General features: G+C 32.8%; 1 protein-coding gene and 2 long non-coding RNA genes across 3 annotated transcripts; 2 read left to right on the forward strand and 1 right to left on the reverse strand.

The window, feature by feature from the left end:
• The first annotated feature begins 2,860 nt into the window (after nt 1–2,860).
• Nucleotides 2,861–4,864, forward strand: LOC122594341. Its single transcript, XR_006322967.1, has 4 exons — nt 2,861–2,942; nt 3,051–3,193; nt 3,953–3,988; nt 4,623–4,864. It is a non-coding gene; the product is annotated as an uncharacterized LOC122594341 (long non-coding RNA).
• A 4,202-nt stretch (nt 4,865–9,066) lies between these two features.
• Nucleotides 9,067–11,927, forward strand: LOC122594097. The gene is made up of 9 exons (XM_043766570.1): nt 9,067–9,144; nt 9,313–9,451; nt 9,569–9,697; nt 9,816–10,029; nt 10,502–10,564; nt 10,808–10,861; nt 11,230–11,295; nt 11,436–11,507; nt 11,618–11,927. Exons 2-9 carry the CDS (start codon nt 9,323–9,325, stop codon nt 11,719–11,721), a joined length of 831 nt encoding a protein of 276 aa, XP_043622505.1. The 5' UTR covers nt 9,067–9,144; nt 9,313–9,322; the 3' UTR covers nt 11,722–11,927.
• A 294-nt stretch (nt 11,928–12,221) lies between these two features.
• LOC122590471 lies at nt 12,222–13,389 on the reverse strand. The gene is made up of 3 exons (XR_006322516.1): nt 13,206–13,389; nt 12,699–12,782; nt 12,222–12,617 (listed from the first exon to the last, which is right to left on the reverse strand). It is a non-coding gene; the product is annotated as an uncharacterized LOC122590471 (long non-coding RNA).
• Between the last annotated feature and the right edge of the window lie 1,004 nt (nt 13,390–14,393).

Here is a 14,393-nt window from a genome sequence, read left to right on the forward strand (position 1 = left end):
AAAGGACTGCTAGGTATTAAAGTAAGGTGTTTTTTTTTTTTCTTGAATCCTGAGTTTCTTTCTATCTCAAATATATATATATATATATATATATATATATATATATATATATATATTTACAGAATCTTTTAATTCAGTTAAGTCATATCGCGCAAATAATATATCTGAACACATTTCGTTCAATAGTACCTACTGTGTTTTAGTCTAATTTAATGATTTTGTACAAAGAAAACATCAATAAGTAAAGAGGAAATCATAATTAAAGCGTTAAATATTTGTCAAATAGTGGCTCTCAAGTTGAAAGTTGCAACTAAACGTTCAACATCAACCATTTAGAAGCTACATGAAAATGCACATTTACAACTGTTCCCGGATCATCTCATGCTCGAATCAATTTACTTTAACTCGATCATTATGTCTTTAAGAAAATAATTGTTGATACTGTATATATCTCTCTTTACAGATGTACGTACCTTAATTACACTTGGCGACCTTCATATGGTCCATATATAAATTCATTAACAGACCGAGCAATAAGTTACAGAGCAATTACAATACTTGTACCAGTTGGTATTCACTATGTAGAGTGTAGACGTACAAGGTTTTATGATGTTTCCGTTTTTGCATCCTGGAAAACTTTAAAGAGTCTGGAAACTTTCCAATAAAGTAAACTTGTTAATTGAGGCCATTCAATTAATTACAACAAGTATACATCAAATGTACATTCACCACCTACCTTTACCAGAATTTATTTTCAAAAAATTGTCCGCCTCCCTGGTTTTACAATCTTCTCCCCAAAAACGATTGGAAGTAGGAAGTGATAGTTCGTACCACCTCGGTTTAGTTAGCAAAAAATCATGTATGCTTACAAGAAATTCTAATGTAAGTTGTTCATTTTATTTTCATTATTTTGTGATATACATATATATATATATATGAATGTATCTATGTGTACGTAATTTGTTCTTATATTTTGCTATATACAGCTGTTGAAGTGAATCTCGACAATGAGGTAAATGTTAGTATGCCTCAGTTTTGCCTTCTTCACATCTCTCTGGTGTATATACATTTTCTTTTTTGTTATTCATTTCACTCAATATATATATATATATGAACATTTATTTGTTATACAAGTGTGTACGTGTGTTTGATGTTGTTTTGGAATTACTTCATTCCAGATTGCATTAAAATTGGTACCAGAGGACACTGCTGTAAACAGGTTCCCTGTGTGGGTTCACATAGATGATACCAAAAGACCTATTGGGTATTTGTCTAGCGATGCTTCGCAATTTCCATGTGATTTGGTCTTTCCACATGATTTCCAAGTGTCACACGGATGTAACAATGGGGTTGTTCACTTGAGTGGATACATATTGCAACTGTCGAACAAATATCCTTATATTTAATTTTGTCGCTTGTTAAACCACACTTACTTTTTTTTTTCTCTATCTGTTTGCGTCAAGCACTTAAGCCTCTTATGTGTGTGCTAGTAGATCTTATTACTATCTTCATTTACAACGGAATTCAAACAAAAAATATTGTTTTCTTTCTTTTATACATACTCAACCAAACTAAATCAAATTTTTACAATCTTACACTTACAACCAACTCTTTCTTTTAACAAACAATATGTTTTATAGTTAATACTATTTTGATTTAAAAAACTAGAAATCATTTTTTGTTTCAAAAGGTTAAGTTATTTATATTGTAAATAAATATAAATTAGTTAGTTTGTAAATATTTATTTTCATCAAACATATTTAACAAAATAAATAACTTATTTATATTTTTAAATAAATTATATTATAATTAAATTTAAAATGTAAAAAAAAATGAGAGAAAATAACTATCTATATAAAGCAACTTTTAATATTTAACAAGTTATTAAAACCATAATACATTAATAACTAGCCACGTACTGCCACCAATCGTGGCCAGTGGTGGATCTAATATTTTATCTTAGAAGGGTTTTTAAATTCTTAGCTCAATAACTTGGTTATGATAATCGAAAAATGGCCAAATCCGATCATATTAGCGGGTGGCCACTAATGTTTTACAATATTTCTATAACTTATAATGTCACAATATAAATTGAAAGAAATAAAATAGAAAAAATAAAGTATATAAAATTTAAGGATAACAATTTGAGAGTCCTAACTTCACACAACTACCAAAAAGTAAAAAAAAAAAAACTAATGCCCTTTCCATTTGTATTTTATCCTAATTATCCCAACATTTGTTTTTAGTTTTTTCTAATATAAAAGGATTGGCATAGTATGGGTGATGGGTGAGTGGTGACCACACGTGAAGCACCAACACCAATCCTTTTTTACGTAGTGTGGTGAGATTGAATGGTTCTACCACGAGTGGTTGCTTCTCCTCCTCATTTCATTTCTTTTTGTTTTTTGATTTTTTTGTTTTTTGTCTTTTCTTGTAAGGGATAGTGTGGTGTAAGTGGTGGGTAGGTAGGTGGGTGAGCGGTGGGTTGCAAACAAAATTTGAGTGTGTGGTGAGTGAGTGGGCGTGTCACCTTTGCCTGTCACTACCGTCGTGATTACATCGTCACATCAAGGGCATAACTTTGTTAAAATGAATACATACAAAAAGAAATACGAGTACCAATATGTGGGCTCAATGGACACTTCACACTACTTGACATTATTCCTTCAACAAAATATAGACCAAACCTTAGTTGATTTATCGACTAGTCGGTAGCCCCGAAGGGGATGGTGAATTTGCTTGATTAGTTTATTATTTTCATCAATTACAGTATGTTGTTCCATTGACTTTTGGCTTTTCCCCTCTTCTTCGGACCCACGAACATTGAATCTTCTAAGTTTAATTAATAAAATAGTAGAATTCATTTGAGGGTTTGCTTCTTTTTTAGCAGTTTCCTTTATACTAACATATATATTCATCCGTTGATGGTCAAAATATTACATGTAAGGTTTTTACGTTCTTCAATTTTGTTTCATGTATGTTTGAATATATATATATATATTGTTTTGATGTCAAAAAAATGACATGATTGTCTTTTGGTGGATGGTCAGATCCACTGAGAGAATGAAAAATGATTTTCGAGATGATACTCCAGAGGATTCGTATGATCAGTTGATTGCTGATTATCTAGCAGATCCACCATCAGATGATGAAGAAGAAGAAGAGATACCAGATGATGAAGATCCATGATTGGGTAACTATCTATACTATATTATAAAATAGATTCCTTCTAGATTTTCAACATTGAATTGAAATTTTCAATATTGATTTTAAGTACATCCCCAAAATACCCCTCTCATTTATTCTATATTTATTTAAAATAACCATAATATATTTTTTCTCTCCTTAAATCTCAACCAATCATCTTTTTTCTCTCTCCTCCATAAATCATTTATTCATCCAATTCATTCAAAATCTTTTATCTCAAAAATCATACGTCGATATCTATAATATATTATAAAGCAGATTCCTTCCAGATTTTCAACATTGAATTGAAATTTTCAATATTGATTTTAAGTACATCCCTAAAATACCCCTCTCATATATTCTATATTTATCTAAAATAACCATAATACGCTTTCTCTCTTCTCAAATCTCAACCAATTATTTTTTTTTCTCTCCTCCATAAATCATTTATTCCTCCAGTTCATTCAAAATCTTTTATCTCAAAAATCATACGTCGATAAATTATAAAAATTGTATGGGTGTTCATAAAATTCCATGCTCTTTCATTAGAGATGTCATTCGATATACTTTCGACGAATTTTTAAATCCGAGGCCGGAGGCCGTAGGCATTTGACTATCACACTCTCTGACCTAGTTATCACCCCACCATCTCACCGCCACAACGCGCGAGTACTTACTCTCGTATATTTTAATGCTTTTCGATCGTGATGACTTATTTTCTATTCATGATACATTTTGCTTCATTCATAATTTTTATCCTTTTCAGGACTGGGGTATACCGTGATCTATTCTTAAACAGGAGGTAAACATGTCTTCATCTTTTAGTGTTACTAGCTTAAGCATTGGCAGAGGATATATAGAGATCGATTCTCTCTCACATTATTCAATTTGGTAGTTTATATACCAAATTGTGATGCAAATGATATTTGTGAAAACACGGGAACAAAGGGGACCATAAATTTTTATTACAACTGAAAAAATAAAAAATAGAGAAATCCATTATTATTATTATTTATTTATATATACGAAAGGGTACTTTCTAAACCATGATAAATAAAGGATTTGATATTATGAACTTGGATATTTGTTTGAAGACGTTTTGCTTTTATATATATGCAATCTTAAAACAAAGCAGGATTACGTCACAATTATTATAAGGAATTAAATGTGAATTAGTATTTTGATTTGATGGAAGGGTTAGGGGGTGCCACCTAAGCATTATTTAAACGAAAATTATGTGGAGGGTCTTCTACTTCATTAAGTACTCGTAGAAAGTAGAAAGTAGAAAGTAGAAAGATTTGGTTACTATAGTTTCAAATCGGTTGAATTTCGAAAACATACTTGTGGAAAATTATAGTGGAAAAAGATGATTCTTTATTGATAAATCATACGCTGAGACTTCCACTAATACTAATTAACGATACGCTCTATTATAGGAAGCTAGACTAAAAATTATATATAGTGGAGAAAGATGGTTGTCCTTCAGAAGTGCTGGGATCCATTGTTTAAGTTTCAAACTAAATTATATATTGTCTTATGTAGGACATATATATGGTCTGTAAAACAATTATATTATGTCGATCTTGCTTTGTGTGTTACTTTGTTTGTTTGGTTTTATATGATGTAGCTTTCCTATGTAGGACATATATATGGTCTGTAAAACATATATATTATGTCAGATCATGCTCTGGCCGGTGTGTCACTTTGTTTGTTTGGTTTTATATTAAGTAGATCTCCTAGTTGGAAAGGGCGTCTCTTCTTAACTAAAAAAGTTCGTTTGCACGTTATTTTTGGCCCGGCCTCGACATTTAACTGTTGTTATTGCCTTATTGGTCTCGTAAACTATTAGTAGCTAGGTTGCTAGCTTGTTCTGTTAGCTATAACTTTTTTTATCCACGCTTTACATCGGGATAAAAAATCCTTATTTAGGTCATGGATCATTTACCCCCGTTTTTTTAGTTACAGTTTTCCCCTTTTTTTTGTTATGAAACTCAAACCAGTTTGTCACACTAAAACTAGTCGTTTGATTTCTAAGTCTTGCAAGACTATAGGTCTAAAAAGAGTAACCATCAATCCTGTTTCCACTATTTTCCTCTATTTTTGTCATCAATCCTTGTTATCATCCATATCAAACATGGCAGTTACTTCACTAGTCATTGCTTCAACTTCTTCACTAGATAGAGTACTCCAGATTCCAGAATATATCATCAATCCTGTTTAAACCATCAACGGGCTTTGCTTCTCCAAGAAAATCCTTAATATATGTTTCGCTAATTTGTTCCCCCCTCCACTATACTTGCATCATTTCTGGTTATGCTCAAAATTCTGGACCTCCGTCTTTTGCATTTGATAACCTTGTGGAAATAGGTAGGCACTATTTCTGTCCCCTTCCCTTAACAATTAATATTTGCCTTTTGAATTAGCAACTTTCCTTCATCCGCTTCATTATATTGTTCTAATAAAGTAGCAGCAGCTTATTGACTCTCTTAGTTAAACCCCCATTCGGCCATTCTTCCAATTCATCTCATTTAAAGGCCTTATAAGACTTTTGGGTTTCTTTTCTACCCAATTTTGAACAAAGTAACACACAAAGCACAACTAAGATCCATCTCCACTTTTGAGGGATGTGGGAAAAGAAGCTACGGCTAGCTACTTGAGAAGTTGAGTTTTGACTGCACTTTATCACTTTATGCATTTTTTTTATTACATATTCATCTTTAAAACTTAAATTCATGGGTTCAACCCAAATACAGTTGGAATTAACATTTACCTTTAAACTAAGAACAGCGAAACCTCCTGGAAGGCTATACTTAAATCTTTCTATCACATATGTAAAAGGAGACAAAAAAATTAGAGCTTATATAGTTTGATTTCACAAATGCAAAAGGAACAGCATCATCAATAGAGTATGAGTGAACTGACAATATATGAGCCCTTGCATTACCTTATATACTAAGTGAGTAGTTAACATGAATTACACTATGCTATTATGTGTATGAATTGCATTAGTAGAAAGATTAGACATGACCAGATAGGTACCATTAAGTAGAAACATTAGACATGACCAAATAGATACCATTAAGTAGAAACATTAGACATGATCGTCCAACAGCCACTTGAATTAAAAAAAAAAAGGGTAATGGGGGAAACCTAGCCCCGGTACCACAATTGGATTCCCATTGACGAGCCATATGATGCCGGTAGAATGCCTCCATCCTAATCCCCACATGATCTGGGCACCCCGAAGGACCGAACCCGCGTATTTAAACTTCACAGCCACTTGAATTATGTTAATCATAAATAGAAAAAAGAGTTAACCTAGAATTTAGTATTGAGTTTGAACATGTAATGCCAACCAACCCTGTTTGGATATATATTTCTAGCCCTTTTTTGATATCTATCTGAAGAAAAAGGACTACAAAGAATGCTGAAGATGCACACATTGAAAGTTGGTTCATGGGTGAGAATGTGTTTCATGCCATATGTAATACGGTATTTCAATAAGTGATTTACAAAAAGTTTAAGGTGGACTGGACCGTTTATCCTGGTCAATTACTTAATATGTCATAATCCGCCAAAACCACTACTTACCACCCCCATCGACACCACTCACCAGGTAGCAAAGCCACCACAACATACCAGGTTATTACCCATTTCAACTTGAACCCATTATGACCCGACTTGCCTATCATTTGACCATATTTAAGCACCTTCCCACTCAAGTTTACATCTCAAACAATCAACTTACCAAGTACAATATGACAAAGACATGAAATAATTAATGTATATATTAAGTTTTTGGACACAAATTCATCCATATACTGTATATCCTTCGAATTAAACCGATGAGCATTAATTATAAAAATTAACAAAGAAGTTATACCTAAACCTGTTTGAAGTGAGCGTATAATAGCTGACGTTGAAGTAGCAAACCAATAGCAACGGTACCAAAAAATGCTAGCACAAGGAGCTCCGAAAAAAATGTAAACATTTAGTTAAAATTCAGAAAATTTGTACCTGCTGAACACTTGATCCATTTTAAGATATCATGAACGGAAGCTGGTTCAGCCTAGAAGTCTACATGGAAGTGATAATAACTAAATAAAAACTTTGGAAAACCTAAATAAAATTCGGAAGATATACCTGAAACATGACGCCCACGAAATCAGTTGCTAATCATGTATATGCTGAATTGCTGATGAACAAAATCCTGAAATGGATTCGAAGGTGTAATTGTTGAAGTCATGGGACCTCAAATAGAAGCTGAAAAATAATACTCGTAATATAAAGGTATATAATTTGACACACAAAGCCCATTTTGGAAGGACCCGGCCCAGTACCAATACATATAACAAGATAAGTCGAAAACCCCAAAATATTTTGATTCCAACTTATTAAGCTGCGAGCCTGCGATTCACTACCACCCAAACCAAACGTGCAGTCCATTCCTCTTTGATAGCCGAAAATTGGTAAAGTTTTCTTTCTCGTTTCGTTTTTATTTTTCTTGTCCAAAATTAGTATGTTAATTAACCGATTAACCGAACCGAACCGATTTGTAACCGGTAACCGAAATCGGTTAGTAACCGAAATAGTAAAAATCGATTATAGGTTACCAGAAACCGTAGGTTACCAACCGATTACTCTTTTTAAAACCAAAACCGATTATTAACTGGTTAACCTATAACCGGTTAATTTTTCAAATAATAACCGGTTAACCGGTTAATCACATATTATATATACATATATATATTTCAGTCATATTATATACATACACTGATATATAACCGGAAAGATCGCACCATCAGATGATTTCGTAAGCTTTCAATATATCTTATTTCATCCGATCCAACATCAATTTTTTGTTGTTTTTGAGATTTGGGATGATGAAGTTTGTTGTTTAGAAAATAATGTTTATTTGGAATACATAGCAATATGGGTTCGTCGCTTAGGCTTTGGAATATGTTTAAAAAAACCGAAGAGGTTGACCGGTATCGGTTAACCAGTTATTATTAATCGAAATCGGTTAGATAGGTTCCAGTTTTAAAATCTAAAAATACAAGTTAACCGTAATCGGTTATTACTGTTTCAAAAAATAACCGAAACCGGTTATTAAAATTATTAACCGAAATCGGTTAACCGCTTCTTGCACCTCTACATGACTATATTCCGAATAAATTTATGTCGGTCAACAATAATATTTATTATTGGCCCAACAACATTTGCCCAACTTTAGTTTACGTACAAATCCAAATTGCTTTCTATACTTTTATACTTCTATATTACTATATAAAAATTATAGCCCTATGTTGAAAAGTTTACAATTTTAGAACATGCAAAATTACCATTTTACCCTTAATTAATTAACTTTTACAATCATTCCATATCTATACTTCTATACTACTATATAAAAATTATAGCCCTACGTTGAAAAATTTACAATTTTGGGACGTGCAAAATTACCATTTTACCCTTAATTAATTAATTTTCACAATCATTCCATAATTTATTAAAATATGTTCACTATCCTTAAAAATCAAATATCTTCGTATTTGTATCAGTTATTGCCATTACCACCCGTCGACGCCACCACATTGCAACTAATGTCATCGCTGCCGCATTGCGCGGATACCATGCTCGTTAAATTAAATAGAGTATACTATAGATCTTGACCCTTAGATCATGATAAAATTGATGCACGGAGATTCACATATATATTGATACACGATGATTTTAATGATGCACACTGATTGTTAGTGAAGGAAAATCTATTGTTTTACTTTAATAATTGTTTTATTTTACCTAGAACCACTATATCTAATTCATAAATAAAATTAGGTCTGCGCCGCTAGCTATTCAATTCTCTTAACTGTTGCTCTTTCTTCTTCTCCTGCGTTATCAACTCCAGGACCGAACCACACTCTTGGGACGCAATTTACTCGATTAATACAATCAAATCAGGTACACCTATTATCTTCGATCTCGTTTTCCCCACGTACGGTCTACTTTGTACCGCGATTCCGTTACGGGTCGTTCGTACGTGAATCGTGGGGGCCTGGGGGGTTTAAAGTCTTGTATCCGTACAAATTTTCTGTTGTTTTTGACTTGTATGCATGTTTTCCCCAACAGCAAAAACAACATGGCCAGGAGGAGGTGTAGAAGAACTCCAATTAGTATGAAGACGAGATTTCCTGAACTCATGCATATTCCTTTGAACCAAGTTGAGCAAAAAGCCTGGCTCGAGTTTAAAAAGCTCGACGATGGTCACGTATGTATAACATATATATTCTCTTGTTTTTCACTTGTATATTTAAATTATGTTTGTCCACAGTACAGTTCCTCACACAAATACATATATGCCTTAAAATTTTCATGTGTGGCACAGCCTCCGATGCTTGAGTATCTCAGTCCCGAGCTGCTTAATGAAGTAAAAAGGCCAATTAATCTTGATCATCCCTTTGTTCATGTTATCGCTGACTTTGCCGTTGCTTCCTTCAACAATATCATCCAGATGGTATATATATATATATATCATCAATTCCACTTGATTTGAACTTATTTTAATTTATCGCTCACCACTTTCACATATACTAGAAATAATAAAAAAAGTTTTACTCCATGTTAATTGTCAGTATATAAAGAAGGATGTACACAACAACCTCCATGATTATGAAGTTATGGAGTGCGATTACATACATGTATTTCATAGGTTTTATCGCTTCTACATGACCATCGAGGCCATCGAAGAAGGCATTCTTGGCGTCTATAGAACGGAAGTTTCATGCCATCCTATTGATGGTTGCAAAACAATGACCAAGTTCTTTCTTACTGATCATATACCAACTGGTATGCTATGAATTGAATATCTGCCCCGTAGTATCTTGATTGCATGGCCGGGTTATATTTCTTTTTCAACCGATCATAGTTAAGGATTAAGGGATACACGAAGTAGTAATCAAAATCGGAACTGGCTCCCAATTAATGGGAATGTAAATGTTTCTCTACTGGTAATATTTTTAAATCGCTTTATTCAAATGTCATAGAAAAAGTATAGTCTGCAGAGTCCAGTTTGATGCATCAATCAGTTATATTTTTTGTTAATAAATAAATTACAACTATATTCTGTATTAAAAGGTTTGCATGTTTTAATTTAAACCGACCGTTTAAGTCAGTTACCTGACCCACCCTATCTGTCTGACATGACACCTCCAGAGTTTGTTATCTTCATGAGATTCAAGATACATTGATCATTACAACTTTTTGTTTTCCTTTCATGTGTCTTAATTATGCCTAAATTAGTGATTTATTTCTTATGCAGGTAAGATTGCAAAGGCGTTGCCTCGCTTGATTTCCCTGAAATACCAATACAAAACTCTAAAAGGTAATTATCCATGCTTGGTTCCTGTATTGTCTGTTAGAACTTTCATCATAAATATTGATATATAATCACTATATATGCTTATTATATGTCTCTAGTTTAGGTTAATCAAAGGTTTTTATTAATGAAGTGTGGTGTACGGGCTTGACATGGTTTCTTTTGCGCATAGTCATACACATAAGGTTTACGTTGCACTTTCATTTGTTAAGAGTAGTACGTATCTGTCTCATGACTTTATTTGTGTAGGTATGAGAAGAGACTTAGAGATCAAACTGGGAGCAACACACAAGTCTGTGAAAGGTTTAATTCTCCCTTTCAAGTGTTCACCATTTTGGAAATTAGAGTGGCTACTGGCTAGTGATAACGCTGGTTATTTGCATTCATCGCTATGTTGTTTGTTTCACTTAATCTTATATTACAAATATGAATCACAACTTTATGATCATTTTGTTATGCAACATACATTCTATCCAACTAGTGGGGGAAGGGAGCAGTGGAGTTGTTGGTGTTGCACCCCTGTTAATAACAATGTATGTTGTCAGAATGGTTGTGGTGTTGTTTTGGCAAAATTCTGGATAGCCCTCCCTCATAGGCTCTGACACAGATGAATTCTCACATCATTGATCACCAGCTTAGTTTTTTTTATATGCTTTTCTTTAATTGTGTAGGTAAGAATGAAGTTGAGGTGAAAGCCGAGTTGATTCGCCTGAAGGAACTACATAAAGCTATGAAAGGTTCGTATGAGTACTCCTACTTCTCAATGCTACTTTTACATATGTAGTCCCAGAAAAGAAAAGTATTATATGATCCCTAGTCAACATATTTTAATTACCCGCTTTTGAAATATGAGATACCTCATGCATTTTATATATAGGTGTATGCAACGTGCTTTATTGGAATATCCGGTCAAAAATACCAAAAACGTGGAATGAGACGAGTAATACAGGTTAACTAAGTTTATTTATTCTAAGCACTTGCACTATCTTTTGCTCGATCAAACTATATCTATTTTAAGACCAACTTCTCAATTTCCTTTTTTTTTATGCAATACTGCAGAAGATTGGTCGGTTTCTCTCTTTCCTAGGTATCTTCTGGCGGAGCGGAATGACAATGCCACTTGCAAGGGGTACAACTTTAATAATCAATCAAGGCTTACATAGTTTTCAGGTTTCCAAGTAGCTCATGATCAAATCTAAAATCTATAATATAAGGTGCGAGTACTCGATTGACATATTCTTAATGGTCATCCTAAGATGTTTACATGTTCCACAAATGATGACAGTCTAGTTGAAATGTTCTAGAATTCTGGTTGACAAGTGCAGATATTGAGTAACAATCATCATATGACAATTAATGTTTAATTTCATGTCCGCTTATGCATGATCCACGCTATTACATTGCAGTTTGATGGTTGTCACACATATGCAATGGTTATTCATTAATAGTAATTGACAGCGCAATTACCAAATTGAAATTTACTAATGATATTAAAAACTTCCTAGCAAGCCTCCAAACAGTTTCACAAGTCACCTAGAGTTACGAAATTAAGGCCAGGAAAACAAGCTAAAGAGTTTTAGTCCGACTTATAGTACGTTAACACAATATCAGATATGCAAATAGAACACAGGAGTCTAATTAAAAAATGGTTTAATGTGTGGCAACAATGGATAGATAAACCTGGTGAGATACTTGGATTAACCAATTAAGCAATCATTAAAATATAAAATAAAGTGCAAATTTTAGACACAGGAAAAACAGAACTAGGTGGAGCGGGCCTGCTGCAAACCAATTGTGAGGTGAAGCATATATAATTTATAAGTTCTGAAATATGAGCCGCATAATAACAATAGTTATAGTTATAATGTAGAGGCCGAGCCAAAATTAAACTGCAAATGAATTTTTGTGGAGAAGAAGAGATTACCAGCTCATGAATGGGCCAATGACATGACACCATAAGGCTAAGTACCTAAGTACACTATGAATGGTTTGGTGGTGTTACTATTGTTTCACATTGCAACCCACAACATTTCTCTAACTATATTCATGGCACTTTCAACTGCATCACATAAAAGTCAGCATTATTAATGAAAGGTAAAGTTAAAAACTAAAAACATAGATTAAGTTGCTCAAAAATTACATCAGCTTCGGTTGAATTGGTGTCCAAGTTTTCTAACACGAATTATGCTTTCCTTGAACAAACAACTTGTCATGTGAGTTCCTCCTATTAAAAAAAATACCAACATATCAGTTCAAACATTATATAAATACCTATCATAAGCTTTATTTTAGTAATCAGGTATATCCCCGTTTCTTTTATTTAATTTAACTCGGGTTAGTCTGGTTGGGGTTAATCCAACAGCCTTAAGTTTCTCTCTGAGTTCGTTACCAGCTGTAGGTTTCGAACAAACAGCTTTTGAGGCTGCAAAATCGTCACATCACAACGCCAAGGATTTTAGCTTCAGATATCACTAAGAAAGTTTCTACTCTAGCCAGTTTCAAAGCTAGCATGTCCAGGTGAAGATGTCTTTCAGACATTTCATCAAACATGTAGTGTGCAAGTCTTCATAAAACAGATTATTGGCAAAACTTATGTATCAACTACACACCAAAACCAAGACATATAGGAAAATACGAATAAAAATACCTTATTTTCATAGGAGGAAGCTAGAGAGATGAGAATTACAGATAGAGAAGGAGGAAGCTAGAGAGATGAGAATTACAGATAAATAATTTAAGGTAAATTGTTGGTGGTAAATATGATTTACTTCTCTTTACTTTTTTTTTTAAATTTATAAATTATCACAATAATCAAATTTGAGAGTATATTTTAAGGCCTATAAAAAGAATTAACATAATAGTTAAGAATTTCCTACTGTCTACTATCTTTAATAAGAAATACCACTAGCCAATTAAATGATGTCAAAATTTTTTTTTTTTAGTCTTTATATGTAGACACCAAATTGTTGGATTCATACAACAACAACAACAGGATCCAATCCCTGCGCAGGGTATGAGGAAGGTAAGCTGTAGACAGTTCTACCTCTACACAAAGGTAGAGAGACTGTTTCCATAGGGACCTCCGGCCACAAAGGAGTGCAAGACGGAAAATGATAAATGTTTAGATTATGACAAATTGTTGGATTCATAAATATTTCTATATATGATACACTTTTTAAAAAAAAATTATGATTGATAAAAAAATTTGTAGTTAGTTGTATTGGGAAATAAATAGAAAATAAATAAAATATACATACTAACTCATATTTACATTATGGGGTTGGTATTATAAAACAAGTATTAAACTAAAACAAATAGGACAAGATTTTGATTCTTATATCATAGGTAAATTGATGCGCAAAGATTCATGTAGTAAGTTATGCACGATGATTTTCATGATACACAGTGATTTTCAGTGAAGATAAACCTATTATTTTATTTGTTTTATTTTAATACTTATTTTATTTTATCTAAAACCTTTAAATTATTAGTTGATCTTATACGATGAATGTATTAATTAGAAGTACTTGGTTTCTCATGTTTACATTTCATTTTGTATTTTAAGTTTGTTCAACTTTTAAAATCTCATGTGTAGATTAAATTTTCTGATGCATTAAATGGCTTATACCATAGCTGAATAGCGGGTTACCTCTTAATCAGGGTATACGAATAGTAAAATGATTAATCAACCTAACTTACATGCCTAAAAATCAACCTAAAACTTTAAGAATCTGACACGTTAATTCAACAATCGATAAGCGATAAGCTAATGTGATGGGTTATGGGTATGTAACTTCCTATTTTTTTTCTTTCGTTTTATCAAAGGTGATATAAG

This window comes from Erigeron canadensis, chromosome 3 (assembly GCF_010389155.1).
Source record: "Erigeron canadensis isolate Cc75 chromosome 3, C_canadensis_v1, whole genome shotgun sequence".
In the NCBI taxonomy this organism is placed as follows: Eukaryota; Viridiplantae; Streptophyta; class Magnoliopsida; order Asterales; family Asteraceae; genus Erigeron; species Erigeron canadensis.

What these genes read in the sequence shown, in the direction of transcription:
- LOC122594097 (XM_043766570.1), top strand. Translation starts at nt 9,323, where the DNA reads ATGGCCAGGAGGAGGTGTAGAAGAACTCCAATTAGTATGAAGACGAGA. An exon ending in AAAAGCTCGACGATGGTCAC is followed by an intron (nt 9,452 to 9,568) that starts GTATGTATAACA and finishes TGTGTGGCACAG; the next exon opens with CCTCCGATGCTTGAGTATCT. An exon ending in GAATGAGACGAGTAATACAG is followed by an intron (nt 11,508 to 11,617) that starts GTTAACTAAGTT and finishes GCAATACTGCAG; the next exon opens with AAGATTGGTCGGTTTCTCTC.